The sequence below is a fragment of the Vidua chalybeata genome, chromosome 9 (assembly GCF_026979565.1).
Source record: "Vidua chalybeata isolate OUT-0048 chromosome 9, bVidCha1 merged haplotype, whole genome shotgun sequence".
Lineage (NCBI taxonomy): Eukaryota > Metazoa > Chordata > Aves > Passeriformes > Viduidae > Vidua > Vidua chalybeata.
Window position 1 is genome coordinate 13,402,102 of NC_071538.1, and position 22,675 is coordinate 13,424,776.

Below are 22,675 nucleotides of genomic sequence, written 5' to 3' on the forward strand. Positions count from 1 at the left end.
CCCAGAGGGGCTGAAAAATTACGGCGAGACCAAAGCCTTCCCGGGCGAACGGAAAAACCCATAAACCTTATAAGATAGAGACCACCCAGCACAGGGAGGAGCGAGCTGTCATCCAGCAGCTTTTCCTGCTCCCGAACCTCCCCCTCCCTGCCCGCGCTGCGCTCGCACGGCAGCAAACTGGTTAAACCCCTGTCCGGCTCGGAATCCCGCCCAGGTTTTGGCTCGCTCTCCCACGGGCGGGTGCCCTTGGCCGGCCGGGCCGGGCGGGGCGGAGCGGGGCGCGGTGGCTCGGGGTGCCGCTGCCGCCGCCGCCGGTGCCGGTGCCGGTACCGCAGCGGCGCCATGCGGGTGCCAATGCCCGCCCTGCTCGGCGGCTCGGTCCTGCTGCTGCTGCTGCTGCGATGGCGGCGGCGCCGGGCGCTCTGGAGGAAGGTGGCGGAGGCGCAGGAGCGGCAGGAGCTCAGCCTGGTGCGGATGGAGGCGGCGGCGCAGCGCTTTCGGGAGCAGGTGAGCGCCGGCAGCCGCGGCCCCCGCTCCATCCCCCGGGGGGGGCTCCTCACCTGGGCCCCCTCCCCATCGCCTAGCCTGCGAGGGGCGGCTGCTCGCCCGCCTGTCAGGTGCTCTCCCGGCTCCTTCTACGGACCCACGGGGATTTAGTGTTGTTATTACTTTCCCTTTCTAAGTCAATGTGTGTGTGTACCCCTCAGCATCGCAGCGATCGCCGCTGTCGCAGGGATGGGGAGGAAACGCTGTGTGGGGCAGCGGGAGATAACCCCGCTGCCGTTATCCCGATAACAGTCACGGGCAGCGAGGAGGGGAAAATCCCTGTCTGAAAGCTCCCCGTCGCCGTGGCGGGAAGCTCAGGCTGGTTGAGGAGGCAGCAGGAAGAGGCGACGGGGGATGTGTTATCAGCAGAGGCCAAAGTGCAGCCGCAGCTGCAGGGGTAGGGCAGGGATGCGATGGTGCCCCGCGGTGCCGGCAGGCAGCCCGGCCTCGGGCTGGAGCAAAGTCGCTCAGGTTCAGAGTCCAGCTCAGACGCGTGAGGTTTGATACATTTTTCATGATGTTTGGTAAGTGGTGAAGAAACTTCTGCTGATCCAAAAATTACCAGCCATGGGGCTCCCTGGTTTTTGCACTTCCACGTGCAAATATCTTACAGTGCCAGGAGAAGAACTGGCTCTGGTTCTGGTTTCATTCCTTGATGGAACTATTTGTATAACCATGACGCCAACTCCCACTGTAATTCAGCAAGAGTGTTGCACTAAGCTGCTCCCCCCAGCCTGGCCGTGACCTGTCTGAACAAGGCCGTGTGAATGGCTTTATTTTAATTAGTAGGTCTTTGGTGTGACTGGTCTGAACAGGAAGAAAGACTGAGAAAGCCAGGGCTAATATTGGCCATGAGGGTTTCACACCATGCCCACAGGTGTCAGGTAGAGCAGGATGTGGTCTTGAGGCAGATACCACCTTCAGTGACTAAATGGCAGATATTTTTTGGGTGAGTTACAGAGGGGACCAAGGAGGAAGGAGGAACCCATCAGCTGAAGTAGAAGTGTGACATTGCCTGTTCAACCTTTCCCGTAGCATCCTTCCGTGAAGGTGGTCTCCGTCCTCTCTCTGCCTCTGCCAGAGCTCTCCAAGAAGCTCCGAGATGGCTCCCTGCCTCTGGACCACGTCTTCTATGCCTACGTGGGCAAGGTGAGGAGCAAGGGCAGCAGGGCAGCATCTCACCCATGGTGGAGATGGCTGTTTTTGGGAGGAGCACAACACAAGGTTCAAACCTGGCTCAAATGCTGCTGAGCTGACACTGCTCACTAGTTAGTGGCTTTCTGTGAGTGGTTAGAGAGCTGGATATCTATCTGGCTGCCATAGCTCTCAGCTTGGTTTGGAGGAAAAAGGAGCAGCAAACAGCACCTGCAGAGCCCATGCCTTCCTGGGAGAGCCCACACCTTCCCTAGGGCAGGTGTACCTGTAGGGAAATGACAGTGTGCTGCTGTTGTCTCCCCTCCATCTCCAAATGGGTTGTTAAACCTCAAAAAGTCAGTTTTCATGTTCATTCTCTACTTTTGCCCTAATGTTATGATCACTTCCTGGGTTCCCTCTTAGGGACTATCATTTATGCCACCCCAGAAGCTCAAACAAGAGAGCAGTCTGTGGTATTCATCTGAGCTGAGTGCCTCCCTTTAGCACACACAAGCTGGTACTATGGCCCCACTGTGTCCATCTTGGAGTTTGGCTTGAAAAGTAGCAGGAAGAGCTGCCCTGATACCACCTGTGCAGATGGGGAGGAGGAAGAGGCGGGTGTCCTTTGCAGAACAGTGGTCACTGTGCAGTGCCATGGGCTGTGACTCACGTGTGGGCTTGTCCTGCTTTCCCCAAGGCCCTCCAAATTGCCACAGAAACCAACTGCATCACAGAGTTTCTGCAGGAAAGCGAGACCCAGCTCCGCAAAGCCAAGCTGATGGAGAAGCAAGGTCTGCTCTATGGCGTGCCTGTCAGCATCAAAGACTCCATCGACTGCCAGGTACCTCCAGCACAATTCCACGGTATCCTGAAATCCCTGTGGGTTCAAGTTTGGGGAGGGGGGAGCTTTGACCTCAGCACCTGGCTTGACTTTGTCATAGCTGATGTGGAATGGGCTGCCTGGACAGGGGAGGGGCTTTGCTGTCTGTCTCCCATGTGAGCCAGAGAAGTATGGTCAGATTTGCCATCAACACACCTTTAAATGTGTGTGTGATGGGTGAGTTGCTGGAGGTGCATTTATGCGCTTAAAAGTGTGGATAAAAGTATGGGGGCAGGGAGAATTGCAGTCCTCCAACTGGAAACCTCATTGTCCTCTGTTCCCAGGGTCATGATTCCACGTTGGGGTTCATAAAAAACCTCAATAAACCCGCAGCAGAGGACAGCGTGGTGGTGCAGGTGCTCAAGAGACAGGGGGCAATTCCATTTGTCAAAACCAATGTCCCCCAGTCCCTCATCAGGTAGGTGGGTGCTCCCTTCCCTCAGCATAGCAGCAGTGCTCTCTTCCTCCTCTCAGGGGAGGGTTTCTATCTGGTCTCATTCTCATTTCCCACTTCTTTTTATATAACAACACCTGGTCTCCATTCTTTGTGTCTATAAATTTCACTTTAAAAAGTAAACACATTTACACCGAGGATAAAAATTATCTCTAGTTCCACATGAAATCAAGAAGCAGAAGAGGAGGAAGAGAGGAGAGAAACTGTTTTTATCTTTTTTAAAAGTAACCTCTCAGAGATGACCCTATTAACTCTAAAATGCAAACACATATTCATGGAAGGGGAAGCCAGTTAAGCTAAAGGCCTTAAATTATTCTGCTCCCAAACCTCCTACTCTATCTGGCAAGACTACCCTTGGTGTCACTGATATGTGGTGTGCTCAGGTGTGCTCTGCTGGATCGACAGCCTTTTAGTGTCCCTGTGTCCTGCCAAGTGAGCTCTGACAAAGCTCCTCTGTGGGTGACCATTGCCCAAGCCCTGTGAAATGCCTTCCTTAAGGTGATGTGGTAATGGCTGGCCACAGTTCAAAAAAGCCACACAAAGACGTTGCCCCAGGGATTATCAGACTTTGCACCACTTTCTGGGGAAGTCCAGTGTCAGATATCTCTGCAGTTGGCATTTGGCCTGTGCTCAAGCAGGGGCTCAGCTTTGGGTGACCTGTGGCACTGGCTACCTGAACAGGAAGACTTCCCAGGAGGGTTGATGTATTTGTGCTGCCAGAGGTTCTCTCTGGGATAGGTTTAATGTCAGTGAAATAATCTGTCAGTGAATTCAGGTCCTGGGATCACCAGGAAAAGGCTCATGGTCTTCATGACCACAGTAAACTATGTCAGTGTAACAACTAGTGAATTACCTGATTGCCTTCTCAAGGTCTCTAAGTGGTGACTGGGCTCCACAGCAGCAGATACCTGAATTCCTCATTTGCAATATGTCTCTCTCTCTTCAGCTATGACTGCAAGAACTTAATCTTTGGTCAGACCCGCAACCCTCTGCTGTACACCAGAACCCCCGGAGGCTCCTCTGGTGGAGAGGGAGCACTTGTAGGAGGCGGTGGGTCCATCTTGGGCATTGGGACAGATGTAGGAGGGAGCCTGCGTTTTCCTGCTGCCTTCTGTGGGATCTGTGCAATCAAACCCACAGGGAAGAGGCTCAGGTACTGTGAGAAATGCAGCGACGTCTCTGGGTGACAGCCACTCTACCAACCACTGTGCTGGGATGCTCCTACTCCTGTGGGCAAGGGAAACTTGGGAAGAACTGGGAAGAGCCTGTTTATCCCTCCTGCCTGGGCAATATCTGAATCCTGTATGGAGGGAAACATTGGTTGCCCCAGAATGGAGGTGGGGAAGCCTCTTCATCTGCATGCTGAGGGGATGGTTCTTCCTCACTGGCATGGCCTAAACCACTCAGGCTTAGACTTTGTCTCTTGAGCTTTCTCTTGGCACTTCCTTCAGCCAATCTTCACATCTGCAATTTTAATTAATACTTGCTACTGCTTAAAGCCTTTTTCTTCAAAGAAAACTACTCAGCTGCTGTATTTTGTTTGTCTCTTTTCTTTACAGCAAGAGAGGAGTAATGGCTGGAGTCGTTGGGCAAAAGGCAGGTAGGAGTTGATGCCCATCCCCCAGCAGCAGGGCAGGGGTGAGGAGGACCCTCAGCTGGTTTTGGGGCACTTTCTCCATCACATTTAGAGAGAAGCAGGTTCCCTCTCAGGGATTTTTTTTTAAATTACGTGAGCTGAGAGGAGTTGTTTGTGTAGCATAAACCACAATGCAACCTGTTACCCACAGGGTGTGGCCTTGTCTGTCACTACTTCATGAGGGTGGGATTAGCAGCCAAAGGGAGTGTCTGATGTTGTCCTCATGTTGTGATTGACAAAGCTTTTTGTTTATTTTTTTTTTTAGTCATGAAATGGAGATGTCAGGGTGCACATTAATGGATGGCAACTCAGTCCATAATGATGGACCTGTGGGTGGGAAGTCACTTGTGGGCTTCCCCTGCCCAGTTCTTAAAGAGGAACTCTTGTCAACACTACACTAAGACAAAACAATGCCAAGAGGTCCTGGTTGTGCAGAACATGCCCTTGAAAGACCCTCAGCCGTGAATGCTCTCTTGTGGTCTCTTCCAGTGGCTGCAGCAGTGGGACCACTGGCAAAAGACGTGGAGAGCCTGGCGCTGTGCCTGCGGGCGCTCCTGTGCGAGGACATGTTCAGCCTGGACAGCACAGTGCCACCCCTCCCCTTCAATGAAGAGGTACAGAGCCTCCAAGGGGCCAGAGATCTCTGGGGAGAGCTGCAGCCTGAAAACACCTGACCCACGGGTGGGCAGCTGGGCAGAGCCAAGTGCTGCTTTCCAAACTCTCCCCGTGGCGTGGGTGTGCTGCTGGCTCCCCTGGCAGCCTTCCAGCCAGCATCTCCCTCTCCCTGCAGGTGTATTCCAGCACAAAGCCCCTCCGCATAGGCTACTATGAGACCGATTTCTTCACCATGCCCAGCCCGGCCATGAGACGCGCCGTCCGTGAGACCAAGCAGCTCTTGGAGGAGGCTGGCCACACGGTAGGGGCTGCTTGGACAGGGGGACAAGCCCATCCCGTGTCTTTTGACTCAGCAGTTGTTGCTCAAAGGGAAAACATTGTTTTCAGGGAAGGATGGAGGTTTTCCTGTGGGCTTGTCAGGAAATCCTCGGCCCGCTTCAAGCCCTCAGTGGCGTCTCCCAAACAGTGCCTGTGCCACTGATACCCTCCTCCATTGTCCCTCCAGCTGGTGCCCTTTGAACTCACAAATGTGGACTACGTGATCTTTAACTACTGCGTCAGGGGAATGTTCGCAGATGGAGGCAGCTCCTTTGTCAGGAAATTGTAAGTGTGGCCTGGAATGGTTTGGTGGGATTGGTGCCTGTCTATAAAAATCCTCCCTAGGGTCTGGCTGGGCTTGGGATACAGGTAGCAGATATAGTGGATGGAGGTAGTGGCTGGTAGGCACTTAACATTAAGTGATTCAGCTGTACCTTGGTTCTCTTTGGGATTGTTACCAGCCTTGGAAGGAGTCTGGGAGCTGATATCCTGTAAATGCTGTGAGAATCAAGTGTTGCCCAGCAGAATACAGCAAACCTCCTTTTGTCACTTAGATACGCTGTTCAGAGGGGTTGCCCTGGGAAAAGCTGATCTGCTGTGATTGCTTCCTACCACTGCTCAGCTAAACCCCCCCTCTCCCTTTCAGCAAAGGGGAGATGGAGAAAGGCGGCATGGGGCTGTTCTTCTGGCTGGCAAAGGCACCACACTGGCTGAAAACTCTCCTCTCCTGGATTTCCAAACCTTTCGTAAGGTCCATTTCTTTCTAGTGTAGACAGAGTTAAGCTGTATGTGAATAACTTGTCTCCCTTTGCAGTAAGGTTTTCTCATAAAGAAGTCTCTGGGCATTGTTACCTGGCTGTGGTCAGACACATCTCCAAACTGGAGTGATGCTATTTCTGTTCCTTTTCTCCCCACTTTGGGGAAAATCCACAAGTCTGGCCTGAACACTGAGGAAACAGCTTCTGTTTGTGACTGAGCTGTCTCAGAGGACACAGCTGGGATTCATTTTTTTTTTTCACTTTCTCCTGCTTAGGTGCCTCGATTTTCAAGTATCATAAGAAGTATGAAAGAAAAGTGAGTAAATCTGAGCCTGAGCAAATGTGTGAAGATTTGTTTTGCAGCAGTGTTTGCTACATTATTGATGCTGCTGCAGCTGCATGTGTCTGAGAGAATGCAAGGCAGAAAATGCAAGGGTGGGAGCAAACAGAGCAATTTGTGTCAACACCATAACCCTGCTGGGTGTGGAAAACTGTTTGGAAATTGAGAGTGGGAATGAGAGCAGGGTCATAGCCTTTTGCTTAGGAAGAAGATGAAGCTTGTGGGAATGAAATATGGTGTTGGCTTCAGCCTTGGTTAATGCATCCATCATCCCAAGAGGTAGGGATGCCATAAGGCAGAAAGAAGGTGTGAAAGAAGCCTTTCATTGGGTTTGTTTCCTTTTACAGCACAGTGGATGAAGTCTGGAGCCTTCATCATGAAATCGAGGTAAAGTATTACAGTTTGGGGTTAAATGGTTTTTGTTTGATTTCTCTTTGGGAAGAGGCAGATTCAGCACTCACCAAGGACAGGAGATGATCAGGTCTCTGGTGATGTAAGGAGGGAACACATCACTCCTCAACAGATCTCACTTGGATGTGCAAGTTCTCAGCACATTTAAACACACAGACAAGTTCATGATGCCAAATCACACCTGAATTTTTGACACCTGCATATAAAAATGTAGGTCATCAGACTTGCCTGTATTTCCTTTCTGGTTTTCCAAAAACAAAAACCCATGAGTCAAGTCACCATGTGCCTGTACAGTCAGTCTTTGCCCACCTCCAGTTTACCAGGGAGAGGGTGCTTTGCAAGCTGGGAGGAATATTGTCCAGGCAGCAAAGCATTGCTGGATTTTACATCAGGATCAGGCCTGACGTAGCCTGTTTGCTGCTCCCAGAGAAGAGCCAAGAGTCCAGCTGAGTGCCCAAGGACAGCCTCAGCCAGCAGCTGTGGGACAGTAATCCACCCCACTGACCACCAGCACATTTCCTCCTCAGGACTTTTGCCACCAGTTCATTTCGCAGTGGAAGAAGCTGAATCTGGATGTCATGCTGTGCCCCATGCTGGGCCCGGCTCTCGGCATCGGCTACCCTGCCAAGCTCTCAGGTAGGGCACTGACAGGGGACCTTTGCTGTGCGCTGTGCCAGTGTCCATGAGCATTCTTCCTGCTTCCCTCACATCCCCAGGGTGCTGCCAGCAGCAGGAAGAGCTCAGCTCTTGGGACAGCTGCGGGCCAGCCCACGGGGTGCACCTGAACAACCCCCCGGTGTAGTGGGAGCCAAAGGGCCGATTTCCATCCCTCAGCCCCTGAGCTCCCAGTACGAGCGCCCCATTAGCTGGAATCCTGCATCCACAGAGGGGTGAAGGCTTTCCCTGTGTGGGCTGGCACTGCAAGCTCCCCCTCTCCCCCAGTGGCAGTCAGCTACACCATGCTCTACAACGCCTTGGACTTCCCTGCTGGCGTTGTCCCTGTCACGCTGGTGACGGATGAGGACGAGGAGCAGCTGAAGGGCTACAAGGGATACTATCAGGACTGGTGGGACCGGACCCTGGCGAAGGTGAGTGGTGCCATGTTCTCCAGGGGCACGAGCTCCCCCTTCCCTTCCTCTGGACATCCCCAGTCCTCTCCCTCTCTCTGTGCCCCAGGCTTTTCGCGGCAGTGTGGGGATGCCCGTGGCCGTGCAGTGCGTGGCCTTGCCGTGGCAGGAGGAGCTGTGCCTGCGCTTCATGAAGGAGGTGGAGACCCTCAGCCTGAAGAAGAACAGTTTCTTCTGAGCCCCGGGTGCTCAGCTGGAGCAGGATCCCAGCTAACGGCAGCGTGGACCGTCCTTTGGTGTGGCCCACAGGACTCTTGTTCCCCTCAGTGAGGATGCAGTGGTGGCTGGGCTGGCTGCTGGATTTGGGAGCAAGGGGAAAGCAAGGCGAGCTCTGATGTGGTGGAGCTCTTCCAATCATTGTCCTAACACAGTACTTTTTATTATCTGAGTTATGTCTGTTATTTCAAGTCTGTGTTTGTGTGGGGTTGGGGTGGATTTTAATCACCCCAGGGAAATACAAGAACGTGAACTTTCTCTTACAAATGGGGAAACTGGGGCACAGGCACTGGTTCTGTCTGAGATGCTCAGACTACTACTTGGAGTGCTGTGGGAACAGGGATTTTCCCCTCTGTTCTCACTTCCCTGAGGATGAAATCTAGCATTTTCCCTAGCACAGACCAGTAGTCAGAAGGGAAAGCTGAGCCTCCATGCAGACTCTGGCAAGCAGGGATGGAGCTGGCCCACTTCCCACAGGGCTGCTGGCACCCTGCACAGCATGAAGGAGAAATCATGGAATTGCAGAACAGTTTGTGTTGGAAGGGCCCTTAGAGATATCTCCTTCCAATTCCCTTCCACTAGAACAGGTTGCTCAGATGAGGCTCTTTGTCCAGCTCTTCAGCTGGCCAACCCCACCCACTCGGGTCTTGAGCACTGCCAGGAATGAGACATCCACAGCTTCTCTGGGCAACCTGTGCCAGGGCCTCACCACCCCCAAGGAAAGAATTTCTTACATCTCACCTAAATCCACCCCCTTGCAGTTTGAAGCCTGCATTGAGCAGCGTGCCACAGCAGACAGCCTGCCCTGCACATCTTCTCCTCCCGTTTGGCCCATGCCAGGTTTTCCAGCAGGATTTTCCAGCCACTGGCAGCCCCTATCGCTGGGGTTGGCAGCACAGGCTGCTCCCAGCAGGTTTCCAAGGATGTTCCAAAAGGAATACCACAATGCAAAAGTGTTTTCCCAATGCGGGAATGCCAAAAACAAATTGTAAAAAAGCTCTGGCAGGATTAATGTTTGGGTTTTTAATGTATTATCATAGTTTAAACCATGCAAAAGCATGAAGTGTTTTCAAGGGCTTGGGATAGTGTTTATCACAGCCAAGGAGAAAGCAGCCCCCAAGGACCCCCCAGTTCTTTATCAGCAGGCTTAGGAGGGAGGGAGCTCCAGGCATCCCATGACTGAATGCAATGTAAAGCCAAGCCCAGAAGAGCCTGGCTGGGGTTAGAGGTGCTTTCTTCCCACACAAAAAATGCTGGATATGTTTGTTTTAAAATTCAAGCCTGGAGGACTTGTCCCAGGAAAGGCATTGCCACCTGCACCCCTGCTCTCAGAGCCAAGCACCACATCACTGCTGGTTTAACCACTCTCTCCCTGGCGTGGAGGTGAGCAGGGTGCAGAAGTCCAAACCATGGAGCCACCAGTGAACCTGGACCTGTAATTATTCCTCACTGGAAGCCCTGAGGGAAGACCTCCAGCAAGCCATGCCCATGACCATGGGACAGTGCACCAGGTGAGGCTGGAGCTGCTGGGTGGCCTTGGGGACTTGAAGCTGCCACAAGGGCCAGCTGCAGGCTGCTCCCAGCCCAGCCTGGGCAGCAAGAGGTTGGTGTGAGTGGCAGCACTGAAGGCTGGGATGGGGCAATGAAGACCAGTCAGGGGGGAGAGGTTGGTGACATCCTCACTGAGCTGTTTGGCTCATTTTGCTGCCCGCCCTGTCCAAATAGGGAGGATCCTCCTCAGTTTTCCTGTCAGCAGTTTCTCTGCAAGGTCTCACGTCTTCCTCAAGCTTGCTCCCTGCTGCCACAGGAATAATCCCACAGGACATGTCTGTAACAGGCAAGAAGGTAACACGATACAGCAGCACAACCACTGGCTTCAGTTCCCAAACGAGACCCCTCCACCAGAGAGCAATGGTTACTCTGGACACTCTCCCCTTACAAGCTGTGCTGACTGGAGCAGAGCCAGCATCTCTCCAGAAGTTAGGGGGGTTGCCTTGCCTCTTGGCAATGAGCTCTCAGAGGCATCCCCTGTCCCTTCCCTGCAGGCTTGCAGGTGCTTGAGAATTGAGAGAAGCTTAATTTTTTCAGCCTCTCCTTTTTACACTAAGCCACAGAACAGTCCTGGGCAAGGGGCAGCTGGTACAACTACATGGTCCAGCTCCTTTGCATTCTGCTGGCTGGAGGATGGGTTAGAAACAGGAGAGCAGACTCTGGATCCATCAGAGGGGATTTTCCAAAAGTGCTCGCCCTCTGATTCAGGTTGCCAAAATGCTTTTTAAAGGGGCTTTTCTTGAAAATGATACAGAGCAGTTACTCCTTGAAGGCACCTTCAGAGAGTTCCTCCCACACTGCATTTCCAGAGTCACTGTTGCACCTTCATTCTCTTGATTTTCCTGAGCTCCCATCTCTCCACAGGAACACCTTGACTCCCTACATGAGGATCCCCAGGACAAGCAGAATTAAGTTTTCCCAGGTGGTGCTGCCTGAGGGACAGGGATGATGGCTGAGCACTGCTTGCTAATGGGCTTAAGTGTTCATTAATTACTACACGTGGGTATAGCAGGGCCAGCCCAGAGCTGGGCTTTGCTGGCATTCAGCTCTGTGTGAAGCCAGGTACAGCCACAGCCACTGGCTGGGGGAGACACAGCCTTGGGGACACCCCTGCCTTGGGGACACCCCCCAGGCTGAGGAAGCTGAGCACTCTGCTTTGCAGCCTGACTCACAGTGCTGCTCCAGCAGCCAGACCCTTTCAAAGTCCACGGTCTGCAAAGTCCATTCCTGGGCTTTGTTAAAGCAACTCTGCTTCAGAGCTGATCCTGCACAGTAGGCAAGAGCAGAGTCTGCATTCATCAGCAGTCCGAGGAGTAGGTGGAGAGCCAGGTGTCTGCAGCTGGGCTTAAGAGACAGAAGTCATGACCCAAGAGCAACTGTGGCAGGTCCTGGATCCATCCTGGGGAGACGTTCGTGCCCTCTGGGCTCTGCTGTGCAGCTCAGCTGCAGCTGTGGTGCTTCTGAAATGGCTGGGAAGGAGGCAGGTCCAGCAGAAGATGGATGAGGCAAGGAAGTCTTGGCAGCTGGCCCTGGAGAGAATGGAGAAGGCAGCTCACAGGCTTAAACAAGAGGTAAATTTGGGGTAGTACAAGGAAGGGATTATAATTCAGATAACCAAAGAAATGGGGGACATCTGATCAATCCCTCTGTGAATGGTGGCTGGGGCACGGGCATGTTTTGGAGCATCACCAGCCCAAGGTTTTGTGAGGGTCATCACCTTCCATTGCCTCAAAAGGCCCTCCCACAAAAGACAGTGTAAATTAAGTATTTCTTAGTACAGTCCCATTGAGGAAATCCTGAGGATGAAAGAAAAATTTGAGCTTGGGACTTTCTCAATCAGGTCACCACCCCACACCTCCCACACCCATTCTCCTCATCCATCCCTACTGCCAAGCCTTTCCTCTCCCATCCTCTTTCCTCTGCCCCTCCATAGGGATCTGTCTGCCCCATCATCCTCAAAGTACAAGGGGTTCCACATCCTTCCAACATCTGCACATCAGTGACCAAAAGCCATTTCCTCCTGCCCATGTCCAGGTAAAGAAGCACCTGGATTTTAGGAGGTCAGGCCTTTAGAATTATCTTAAACCTAGAAGAAATACCTCCTGCTATTCTTTTCTTGGAAGGGAGGTTGCAAACAGCCCACATGCTTTTTTTCCCCGTTGATAATGATAAATTTTGTAGAACTTTAGCTGGTTGAACTGCTATTCCGTGAGTTAGAGTTAGAAGGGGAGTGAAGGCCTGTAAGAGAGTAAACAGAGACAGGTCTAACCACCCTTACAGGTTCATGCAACTCTCCAGTCAAGGTGCAGCTTTCTGCCTGTTTTGGTTCTGGTTTTATGAACTAAGACTCAGCAAATTCCCCATCTGTAAATTCTCCACTCCAGCACACACAGTGCTCTGTGGGAGGTCTGCATGTCTACAGGGCATATATCCTAGAATTTTCCACTCAAAGTGATTGCTGGGCAGATGTTAGAATTGAGTATTTGCAGCCTTAACCAACCTTTTCTGTGGGTTTTTTTTTTTCCCTCTGTACCCAATTCTCCACCCTTTGCAGAACCCAGACACCCAGACCTCGCAAATCCTCTCGTTGACAATGGTGGAGCTGGCAGAGAAGCTGAAGGAGGGGTCCCTGTCCCCAGAAAGGGTCCTCTACTCCTACATGGACAAGGTGAATGATACCTCCAGCATGGCAGAGATGCTGCAGGGCTCTCCTACAGTGGGATTTCCAAATTAAAATCAGCTCATTTGCTGAGAGAAGCAGCAGTGCTGGGGATTACAATTTTTGGTACTGTTATGTCTGAAGGGTGCCTTACAGTCAAATAAGCAGGACAGAATCCAGGGCAGAAAAGCATCTCAGAAATAAACATATAAATTTTATAGGTAAGATCTCAGTAACACTGAAATTTTGAGAAGGTTGAAAATTCAGCTTGAAAACTCAATATGTAATGTCTCCTTCCATGCATTCATCTGTGTTGCTGCTCTTCTCTGTTCTGGAGAGGCTTTGGAGGTGAATCAGGAGGTGAACTGTGTGACAGACTTCATTCATGGATGTGAGGATCAGCTCCAGAAACTGAAGAAGCAAAAGGAGAAGGGGCTGCTCTATGGCATTCCCATCAGCATCAAGGACCACATTAACTGCAAGGTACATCCCCAGTTCCTCTGCCTTTTGCCGTGGGTCTGGGAACAGGCCAGGATGTCCCATCCTCATCAGGACTGGCTAAGAGTTCCCTCAGACAAGGATGTTCTGAATCCAATAGTGTGGGACCAGCAAACCTGCCCTTCTTATGATTAAAATTTTGGGTTCTGCAGCAACTTGTAACTTGTTCTGATCTGGTTTTTCCTGGGATAGTCACATCCTGTTTTGCCTCTGAGAAAAGTTAGGTGGGAGCTTTGCCACAAGAGGCATGACAAATTAGGTCTGGTTTTGTCACAGCTCCAAACAGCATCTCTCCTGCACTAAAAAGAACTTTGTTTCCCATCCCCAAGGGCCACATCTCCTCTGGAGGGATGGTGAAATTTCTGGGCCAGGTGAAGGAAGAAGACAGCGTCATTGTCCAAGTTCTAAAGTACCAGGGGGGAATCCCATTTGTGAAAACCAACATCCCACAGACCATGATAAAGTAATGCCATGTTTGCCTTCATGGAAACACCGTGACACGTGCCTCTTGCTATCCAAGCTAATCGAGCATGTTAATTGCCTCCTTACTTTGATCTAAAATGATTTATCTCATATTTGATGCCTCTTCCTTCTTAAATTCAGCTGTCTCAACAAATCTACTTCATGCCAATTCTACCTTAATTCCACACCCATCCCTGCACGGTGCTCTATGCCCTGCATTTATGGTTTGCAAAGGCACAAGTACCTCACTCACCTGCTGATCTTTCCCCAGCTACGACTGCAGCAACCCCATCTTTGGGCAGACATTGAACCCTCTCAACCCCCAGAAGAGCCCCGGGGGCTCCTCGGGAGGGGAGGCAGCTCTGATCACAGGGGGAGGCTCCATCCTGGGCATGGGCTGACATGTGGCTGGCAGCATCTGCCTGCCCTCCAGCTTTTGCGGGCTCTGCAGCCTCAAACCCACAGGCAACGGGATCAGGTGCATCCCAGCTCCTGTCCTCTTCTTCCACACACTGTGGAGGCTGCAAGGTGTCCCCCACAGTGCATCAAACTGTATTAGTGCCCGTGGTTTCCTCCAGGGTTAAGTTAGCATTGAACTTGCTCTGTTAATAACACGAGATGACTTCAGTCTGTATCACAGCAGCTGAAAGCAAATACTACAGGATGATCTCCTTTTCAGATGTTTGCCAGCCCTTGCTTTGCTTGTAAGAGTTTTCTGTTTATCAGAGGCGGTTTGCCCATAGATAAGGAGTTAGTTGCAGCAGGGAAATGAGATTAATAAATACTGTCCCTAGCATCTTCCAGACCATGTAGGTCTTCTTCATAGCCTAGAAGGTGTTGAGTCTTTGCAGGAACTTTTGCCTTCCTAGATTTGGTTGAGGGCAAGTGGGAAGTTTGCACCTCAGCATGGTGACCTGCCCCACAGCCTGCTGCTAATCTGCTTCTCCCATTATGCTCCCAGCACACAGGGAGTCATTGGTGCTCTCATAGGAATGCAATCAGGTAAGTCCATGATGATGTTACTATGCCAAACCTTTGCCTCTTCCATCTCCAACCACTGAAATGCCAGCAAGCGTGCTTGCTCTGCTCTGTGCCTCACGGCCAGCCAAAGCAGTGACCTATTAAAACAGCAATGATAGAATGGAATCAGGACTGCAATACGTGGCAGGAGAGGTGTGAGATGTGCATGCCAAAGGCCTGGGATGTCTCACTGGAGATGCTGCCAGGAGAGTGCCAGGCAGCATTGGTGGGAAGGCTGCAGCCCTCTCTGCTCGGGATTGCAGAAGCCTGGCCCAGGAGGTCATTAGGCTCGTTAGGCTGCCTCTGCTCTGAGACAGATCATTCCTGCTGGACCTCCTTGCTTATTACACTCATGCACTTCTTCTCCCTGACCTGAAACTCCCCCATGCTGGAGCCCCACCAGTAGCTCTGTGCCAGCACCAGCCCACGTGGCTGCAGCGACAGGCCCTTTGTGCTCACAGTGATGGGCATGCTGGGGCCCCTGGTGAGGGACGTGGACAGCCTGGCCCTGTGCATGAAGGCTCTGCTCTGCCAGGACATGTTCCAGCTGGACCCCACCGTGCCCCCCATCCCCTTCAAGGAGCAGGTAAGGCTCAGAGGCGCCCCCATGTCTCCACCTGCCCAGCAACAAAGAACAATCTCTGGAAATTCCTAACCCGGTTTCATGTCCAAGATAGCAGAGGACACAGGGAAGCACACAGCTTGGTGGGCAGAGCACACCCAGCACGAGTGACCCCAAGAAGCAGCCACACAGCAGGGTTGGCAGGCAGGAGGTGCTGTGGAAAAGACCATACCAAGAATCACTGCTGCAGACCTGTGTTCTGGACAGCACTGCTTCTCACCAGCCCTGTTCCTCCCATCATTCCCCCAACCCAGGAGAGCTCAGCTGGCGCCTCCCTGAGCCCTGGGAGCAGCCCAGTCTTGCTCTTCTCCTGGATGCAATCATGGCTCCTCTGCTCACAGGATTACACCAGCTCAAAGCCTCTTTGCATCGGGTATTACGAAGGAGATGGTTACTTCCAGCCCTCACCTAGCATGAAACAGCCCGTCCAGCACACGAGGAAGCTCCTCCAGGATGCAGGGCATACGGTGGGATTCCATGCCTGTGGTTTCCTGGAGCTGTTACCCTGCTCCTAACAAAGTCTGGATAAATCACTTTCCATCTCCACTTTTGCTCCCTGTAAAAGGGAAAGGCAATTCAACAGCTTGTTTTCTAAACTGGAGTGATCTTGCTTGTATTTCTGGCCTAGCAGATGTGATAATTATGCTCGGATATCTCCATGTCACCCCAAACACTGTTGTTTCCATCGTGCTTGGTGTTCCCATAAATACCAAATTCAAAACAGTTTCAGTGATCCCTCAGCTGTTAAACACAGCTTGTAGATTTCTTAGTGGGTAAGTGGGAAGGAGGTTGGAGCAGTTGACCCTCCAGGGACTTATTTTAGCCTACATTTTTCTGTGGTTCCACCAGTGGAAATTTCTATATGGTAGCTGCTCCAATGATGCAAAATAATTTGAAGATTTAAAATTGGTGGTTTGAAGTTTCTAAGAATTCTTTTCTAAGAATGTGGAGGAGTGGAGCCTCTGCCAGGTCCCAGAATGTATTAATGCCTTGCATAGGGCTAATGGGAAAGGACAGCAGGCAGATGAAAATGAGGCCTTGCTGTCCTAGAGCAGCAATGGAAGGTGTAAGTTTCCCACCACTTCCCACTGACCTCTGGTGACCACTGATGAGGCAGGGAGGCTCACAGAGGGCTCTCTGAGTCTTTCACCTTTGCTGCCTCTTGGACAGGGATGGTTTTCTTGCAGCTTGCTCCCTTTGCCCCGCCAAAGATTGACTACATGGTGGATGAGCTGTTCACCAGAGGGATTTTCTCAGATGGGGCCGCCCACCTGGTGGACTGCTTGTGAGTAAAACCCCATTGCTGTGTGGGCTGTGAAACCTGCAACTGTGAGGCCAGTGGCTGCATGCAGAGCACACAAAGTGAATAATGAGCAGCAGAGGAGCAGTTTCTGGCAGGGTGGCTCTAGCACGAGCAGCAGGCAGCTCACACACACAGCTAACATGCTGGGTGCCCACCCAGCCACTCTCTCACCTCAGCATGCCCAGGGCTGTGCGTGGCCCCACACTGCAAAGCCTCTCAGAACTTTTATGGCCCTGATGACACAGGCAGTGAAGTACTGATTTATCTGTCCCTTTTACCATGAGCATTTATACCTCAGCATTTATTGCTCAGTGTTTTCTGTTGAAACTGGCAGATTTTTTCTTCTAGCAACTCCCCTCCAAGACAAACCCTGCCTTGGGAGCAGCGCTGTTGCTCCTATTGCTCTGTGACTTGTCTACAGGTGACTTGTCCTCACTTTTTCACTCTCTGCTCTTCCAGCAAAGGAGACATTGTAGATCCCAACCTGAAATTCCAGTACAATACTTACAGGCTTCCTGCTCTGGTGAAATCCTGGCTATCATTTTGAAACCCATAGTAAGTGTGTGGATGTGTCTCACAAGGTGGGGAGGTTTCCACATGCAGGGAGGTAAGTTTTACCACCCAGGAATGCTCGGCTGCTTCATGTTAATTGCCTGATGGGCTTCATAATGAAATACATTTGATTTTTAAACCCAAGCTGAACTTATCAAGTGAGTCTGACAGCCTTTTGTGGGAGTTTTGCGTGGGGCGGTTGAAATATGATCCTTTCTCAGAAAACCTGTGAGCATACAGCCCTTCCAGCAATGAGCTCCAGGAGAATGGATATCACTAGCGAGGATCTAAACAGCATTCCCACATCCAGAAGATGATTTCCAGGACTAGTAGTGTGGTCTAGTGCCTTATTTGTATGAGTTGTAGTGATTAAATGTGTAAATTATTGTGGGAGTAAACCCTCTTCACTGGAACTGGCCTGTCCTTCAGAGCCACTTCTGCTAGGCTGCCCAAAATGCAGTCACAGGGTAACCAGCTATTCCAGCTGCATTGTTGTTGACTAATCCCAAGGTTTTCTCTTTCCTCCAAAAGTACCCACGAATTGCTCGGGATGTCAGCGCTCTCTGTGGAGTGGGGTAAGACACACTGGGGTAGCTGTGGAGAAAGGGGATGTGCTTGGCTGTGCCCACCCACTCACGCAGGTCGATGCCAGCTGGCTGTGCAGAGCCCTGCCACGGGGCTGTGTGGCACAGGCTGAGCCAGGTGGGTGTGTGCTGCCTCTGCACCGCCTGGGCTCAGCACTGGCTTATCCAGGGCTTCTCAGCCAGATGGTGCTTTAAGAGCTTAAGGATCCTCAGAGTCACAGGGCTAGGATGATTCCCTGGAGATCAGCACAGGGAGATAAGGGCTGTTTTCCCTATCTGGGTGGTACCCAGAGCATCACATGCCAAGTTAATGCAGAGGTCTCTGCCTGCATGTGCAGCGTGGTGTGAGGTGCCTGCACCTCCAAAAGAGGCACAGACAGACCAAACTGGTAGCAAATGAATTTAGAATACTGATTTTTATCCAGCTCTTCTGGCATGCTTTAACAAAAGCTCTTTTGGTGTACCTGTAAGCATGTGTGCACCAGGGGATCATGGGTGGTACCATTGCTTGTTCCCAGAAGGATCATGCAGTTACCTTAAAAATGGGCTGTCTGTGCATTTTCTTAGTTGTTTTCTGTTGCTACAGTCACAAAGCCCATTAATTCTGCCACCTTTCCAGATCTGCCAAAAACCTCTGGGATCAGCATGGAGCAGTGGCAGTAATGTGACTTTATTTTTCTTACTATACTGAGAGGTCTCCAAAGTTTCTAAGCAATTGCTTTGCACTCAGTGATGGATTTGGGGTTAGAAATTATTCACTATAGTTTGCCCTGCACTGTCTAAGCAAAAACAGCATAGGAACAAGCCACTAAAGATGAGCCTTCACTTTGTCTTTTCTGTCTCTTGTTGTGAATTCTTCATATCAGGTATTATTACTGTCCTGACCTAAGGCCATGCTTGAACTATCAAGCAGAGATATTAGAAGTCAAAAATTTTGTATATGAACTCTGTGACTTAGGTAGCTTCCTTATGAACTCATTTGAGATCAGGAACCTCAGACAGGAAGCTTTTTCCTGGACAACTGCATCCAGTGCTGCCACAAGCTGACCAGGTTCCTCTTTTAAACCAGCTGAGTTTTATGCTTCAATTTGGTTTTATTGACTGCCTCCTCTTATCTCTGCTCTGATGGTTGGAAACCATCTTGTTTCCTTTGCTCTTTACTCCCTTCCAGTTTATCCTTATTTTATTTTTGTCCTTGGATTTAAATAGCACCTCTCCTCTCTGGTATTTTCCGCTGTCTCTGTCTATTTATAGAGAGTATCCTCTTTCAGCTGGTGTTTTGCAATGCTGAAGAGGCTGTTTTGGTGTCCTCCCACAAGCCAGGATCTGTGTTCCCTGGGACACCCTCTCAATCCTCCCCGAGGAGAAGCATCCCCCCAGCCTGCACCACCAGCCTCTGTCAGTGCCACTCACTCCATGGATGTGCACTGTGGTCTGACAAATTATAGGGCAGAGGGAAAACTCCTAAAAAGCTGGCTGGTCACTGGTAGGAGTGCTTGAAAATGAAATGGGAGTCGGGTTTTTTTAAGGTGAAAACAGATTCCTCTCCCATTTCTGAAAAAAAAACCCCAGAAAGCCAAACCCAACAAATAAATATAAAAAAACCAAGACAAATCAACAAAACACACAAAAAGAGCCACCACAAAAACAAACAAACAAACAAAAACCAAACCAAAAAAAAAGGAAAAAAGAAAACATTTTAGAAGATTTGATGGCTTCAGAGATATTTTGAATTGTTGCAGTTCAATGAAATCATATTCACTTGTTTTCATCTACTGCAAACAAGAGCTGATTCAAAACTTTGGCTAGTGACCAGCTTTTCTCTCAGGGAAAAAAAAAAATCAGGTTAGCTGCAGTGACTGTATTTCCTGGAAACACATCTCGTTTGTTGAACTTTCAGCAGGAAGGATCTCAGACTGCAGGTGGAAATTGAGGTCAGACTAAAAAATAGCCCCAAGGCCAGGCCTTTTGTGAGAGAGCTGGAAGACTCTTGTACAGAAAACTTGCTGTGAAAGGGTTGTGCAGGACAGGGGCTGGGCCATGGCACAGATGTGTGCCTGCAGCCAGAAAACGGCTGCAGAAACAACTGTGGGTCCATCTGTGTCCCTTTGCTAAGACAAAGTGGGGCATTGCTTTGGGGATGGATTCACTCATTGCCTGATGCTCAGCAAAGCTGTGGTAAACCAGACGACAAATCTGGGTCTCTCTTGGAGCTGCAGTACAATTCTGAAGCTGTGCCTCCTGTGTTGTTGGGGATATCCTGGGGCTTGCCCAAATGTCTCTTGCTGCTTCCTTTCCTTACCTGTATCCTCATGCAGAATGAAAGAAGGTTTTGTGGAAGTATTTTGGCATCGTGTTTTTTAATATTTATACCAGAATAACCAAAGCTTTTAGGAAATGTGACTTTTTAGTCATCCAAACAAACTGCTGTTGATCTCTATTCAATATAATTCTAAAACAAAGCTGTTCTTGGAAAGGATTGGGTTAATACTCAAATAAATCAGTCCTGAAACACACACCTAGCATTAATGTCTAGGTCTGGGCAGCACATGGTATTCTGACAGGAAACCTAAAAATGGAAGAACAAGCTCCCTTGACCCTTTCAAAGCACCGTTCAGATTTTATCTTAAGCAATGTTTTTGTTGTATCCAGGAAGGCTTTCTCCCTCCTTTTCCTCTGTGTCAGCATTGATCTGCCACTGCTGTCCAACAGACACATCTGTCATCTTCTGTGCCTTTCCTTGCAGGCTTACCACACTGAGTTCATGGCCAAGCAGAGGCAGCTGAGGCTGGATGTGATCCTTTGTCCCGTGCTGGGCCAGCCTTCAACCAGGCTACGCTGGGAAGCTCTTTGGTAATGTCTCCTGAGGAGCCTCTGCACACGCCCACGGTTGTGTTTGTGGGCAGAGCTGCAGCAGGACACTTCAGTCCCGTGGACATTCCCCAAACCATGCACAGTGCTGGCTCTTCCCTCTTGGAGAAAGCAAAGGAGAGGCCTCTGGGTGGGTCTTCTCACACCTCCACCTCATCTGAGCTGAAGATGCTTGGATAATTCTGGGGCAGCACTAAGTGGTCCCTCTGTCCCAGGTGTTTATTGGTGAGTTTTCCCTGTTTTTCTGCTGCAGAAAGCCCCAGAGCTGCTCCTGCAGCAGAGAGTGGCAGCAAGGACAGCTGTGGTAGATTTTGGTACAGGACCAGGCTCTTTTGGATGCAGCTGTCTCACATTTCCCAAGACTCTGCAGACAGCAGGAAGGCTCAGTGTGTGTGACATGCAGAAAAAGGCCTTTTTTAGAGCTTCCAGCAAACAGTCAGGGTCCTCCATCCCTCTAGCAATGATCTTTTGGGATCCAAAATCCCCATGGTGATGTTACATAACTGGACATCAGGAATATCTTGAAAAGATAGCTGGGATTTTCCCCCAGGGACAGATGCAGACTCTGAACTGGTCCCTCGCAGAGCACATCTGATCTCCACACAAGTGCCAGGTGAAGGCACAGGTCACTCTGCTCTCTGTCACTCAAACCTCTCCATCAAAAGTCCCTTTGAGGCAGCATGTTTTCAGGGCCTCCTCTGGACCAGCAACTCCAGTCTGCAATTCCTGCAACTCAGGTTACCATCTGAAGGTCATTGCTGGCCCAGCACATTAAATTTTGCCATTTTGCACGCTCTGCTCCAGCTGCAAGCTCCTACACCAATCTGTACAATGTGCTGAACTTCCCTGCTGGGGTGGTGCCGGTCAGCACGGTCACGAGAGCCGACAAAGAAGAACTGAAGCACCACCGAGGGCACCACGGAGACCCCTGGGACAAGAGGCTGAGAGAGGTCAGCAGGAAAAGAGCTCAAGTCTTAGAACCTGCAGAGAGACACCTCTGGGACATGGTCCCAAGGCTTGTCTACATCTCCAGTGAGAGCGCAGACGAGCTAGAGCTTGTTTAGCAGCGCAGTTTGCATCCGCTGTTTCAGCAGCCCGTGGTGCAGCAGGGCTGGTGTTTGTCAGCCTGGCAGCTGTGCCCTCGCTTGCCTTCCTCTGCCCTCCCTTCCTGCAGTGTCCCGTGCCTGCCCGGTGCCCTGACTCAGCACAGTCCTGAACTTTTGCAGGCTGTGCAAGGAGCCGTGGGGCTGCCCCTGGCCGTGCAGCGCGTGGCTCTGCCGTGGCAGGAGGAGCTGTGCCTGCGCTTCATGAAGGAGGTGGAGGCTCTTGCCCGTGGCATGAAGAGAAACCTGTGATTTCTGGGAGCCAGCCTCCAGTGTGATGGCTTTTCATTCCCTGCCCTTCACTCCAGCCACCTTTTACTTGATATGAAGCAAAGTAGATAGTGAGTTGAAAACTCTAAATTAATGTTTTAATAAAGTGGCACTAAATTCTGTTTAAAAATAGTCAGCAAAAATCTCGTCTCAGCCTAAATTGTCCTTCATTGTTAGAGTTAAATTGAGTCAAAAAAAAAAACAAAAGAAAGGAGTTAATGCTGCACCAAAGAGATCCAATAACAACAGTTTAATATTATTTGTTGTATGGTGTGAGACCAAAGAGCTTTTTATTGCAATATTTTACTTCCAGCTGTGGGCAGGAGATGTTTGTGGGAGAGTATAACCTGGTAAATGCAGGATTCCCTCTCTGGCTGTGCCATTGTTTGGCCAAGAGACTTTTTGGCAAAGACTTGCAGTCAGTCAGCCCATGGGTTTAAATAGCTGCCAAGAGAGCTCTCCTTCACAAACTTGTCCCCTTGCTGGACTCATTTGCTGTCTAGATCTCCACACCATCCAGCACTTTAGCTGTGCAGAGTTGTACTGTAAAGCTTGATGTTCTCTGTTTAACCAAAAGCTGAGAGAAATGTTAACTGGTCTGTCATCACTCCTGTTCCTCATTATTTCTTCCAGTTAAGCAATGGGAAAAGGTGGGGATTTATTGCCTACAAACACTTCAGGGAAAATGAGAAAGCATTTCTGTGGCTACACTTAGGCCACTCCACTGTTTGGTGCTTCCAGCAGC

At 50.6% G+C, this 22,675-nt stretch overlaps 2 protein-coding genes across 2 annotated transcripts; both read left to right on the top strand.

The window, feature by feature from the left end:
• The first annotated feature begins 233 nt into the window (after positions 1-233).
• Positions 234-8,607, top strand: LOC128792525 (fatty-acid amide hydrolase 1-like). The gene is made up of 15 exons (XM_053951005.1): positions 234-507; positions 1,582-1,695; positions 2,378-2,521; positions 2,845-2,978; positions 3,961-4,167; positions 4,574-4,614; positions 5,140-5,264; positions 5,441-5,566; positions 5,771-5,868; positions 6,230-6,329; positions 6,617-6,657; positions 7,029-7,068; positions 7,620-7,728; positions 8,035-8,180; positions 8,269-8,607. Exons 1-15 carry the CDS (start codon positions 343-345, stop codon positions 8,395-8,397), a joined length of 1,719 nt encoding a protein of 572 aa, XP_053806980.1. The 5' UTR covers positions 234-342; the 3' UTR covers positions 8,398-8,607.
• A 2,682-nt stretch (positions 8,608-11,289) lies between these two features.
• On the top strand, positions 11,290-21,912 carry LOC128792285 (vitamin D3 hydroxylase-associated protein-like). The gene is given in 17 exon segments (XM_053950556.1): positions 11,290-11,557; positions 12,541-12,654; positions 12,985-13,128; positions 13,473-13,606; positions 13,877-14,083; positions 14,567-14,607; positions 15,087-15,211; positions 15,589-15,714; positions 16,435-16,532; positions 17,010-17,077; positions 17,080-17,105; positions 17,634-17,677; positions 18,306-18,345; positions 20,433-20,503; positions 20,505-20,539; positions 21,362-21,507; positions 21,784-21,912. Coding segments are annotated over 17 exon segments (1,758 nt in total). The 5' UTR covers positions 11,290-11,347.
• Positions 21,913-22,675: the final 763 nt, after the last annotated feature.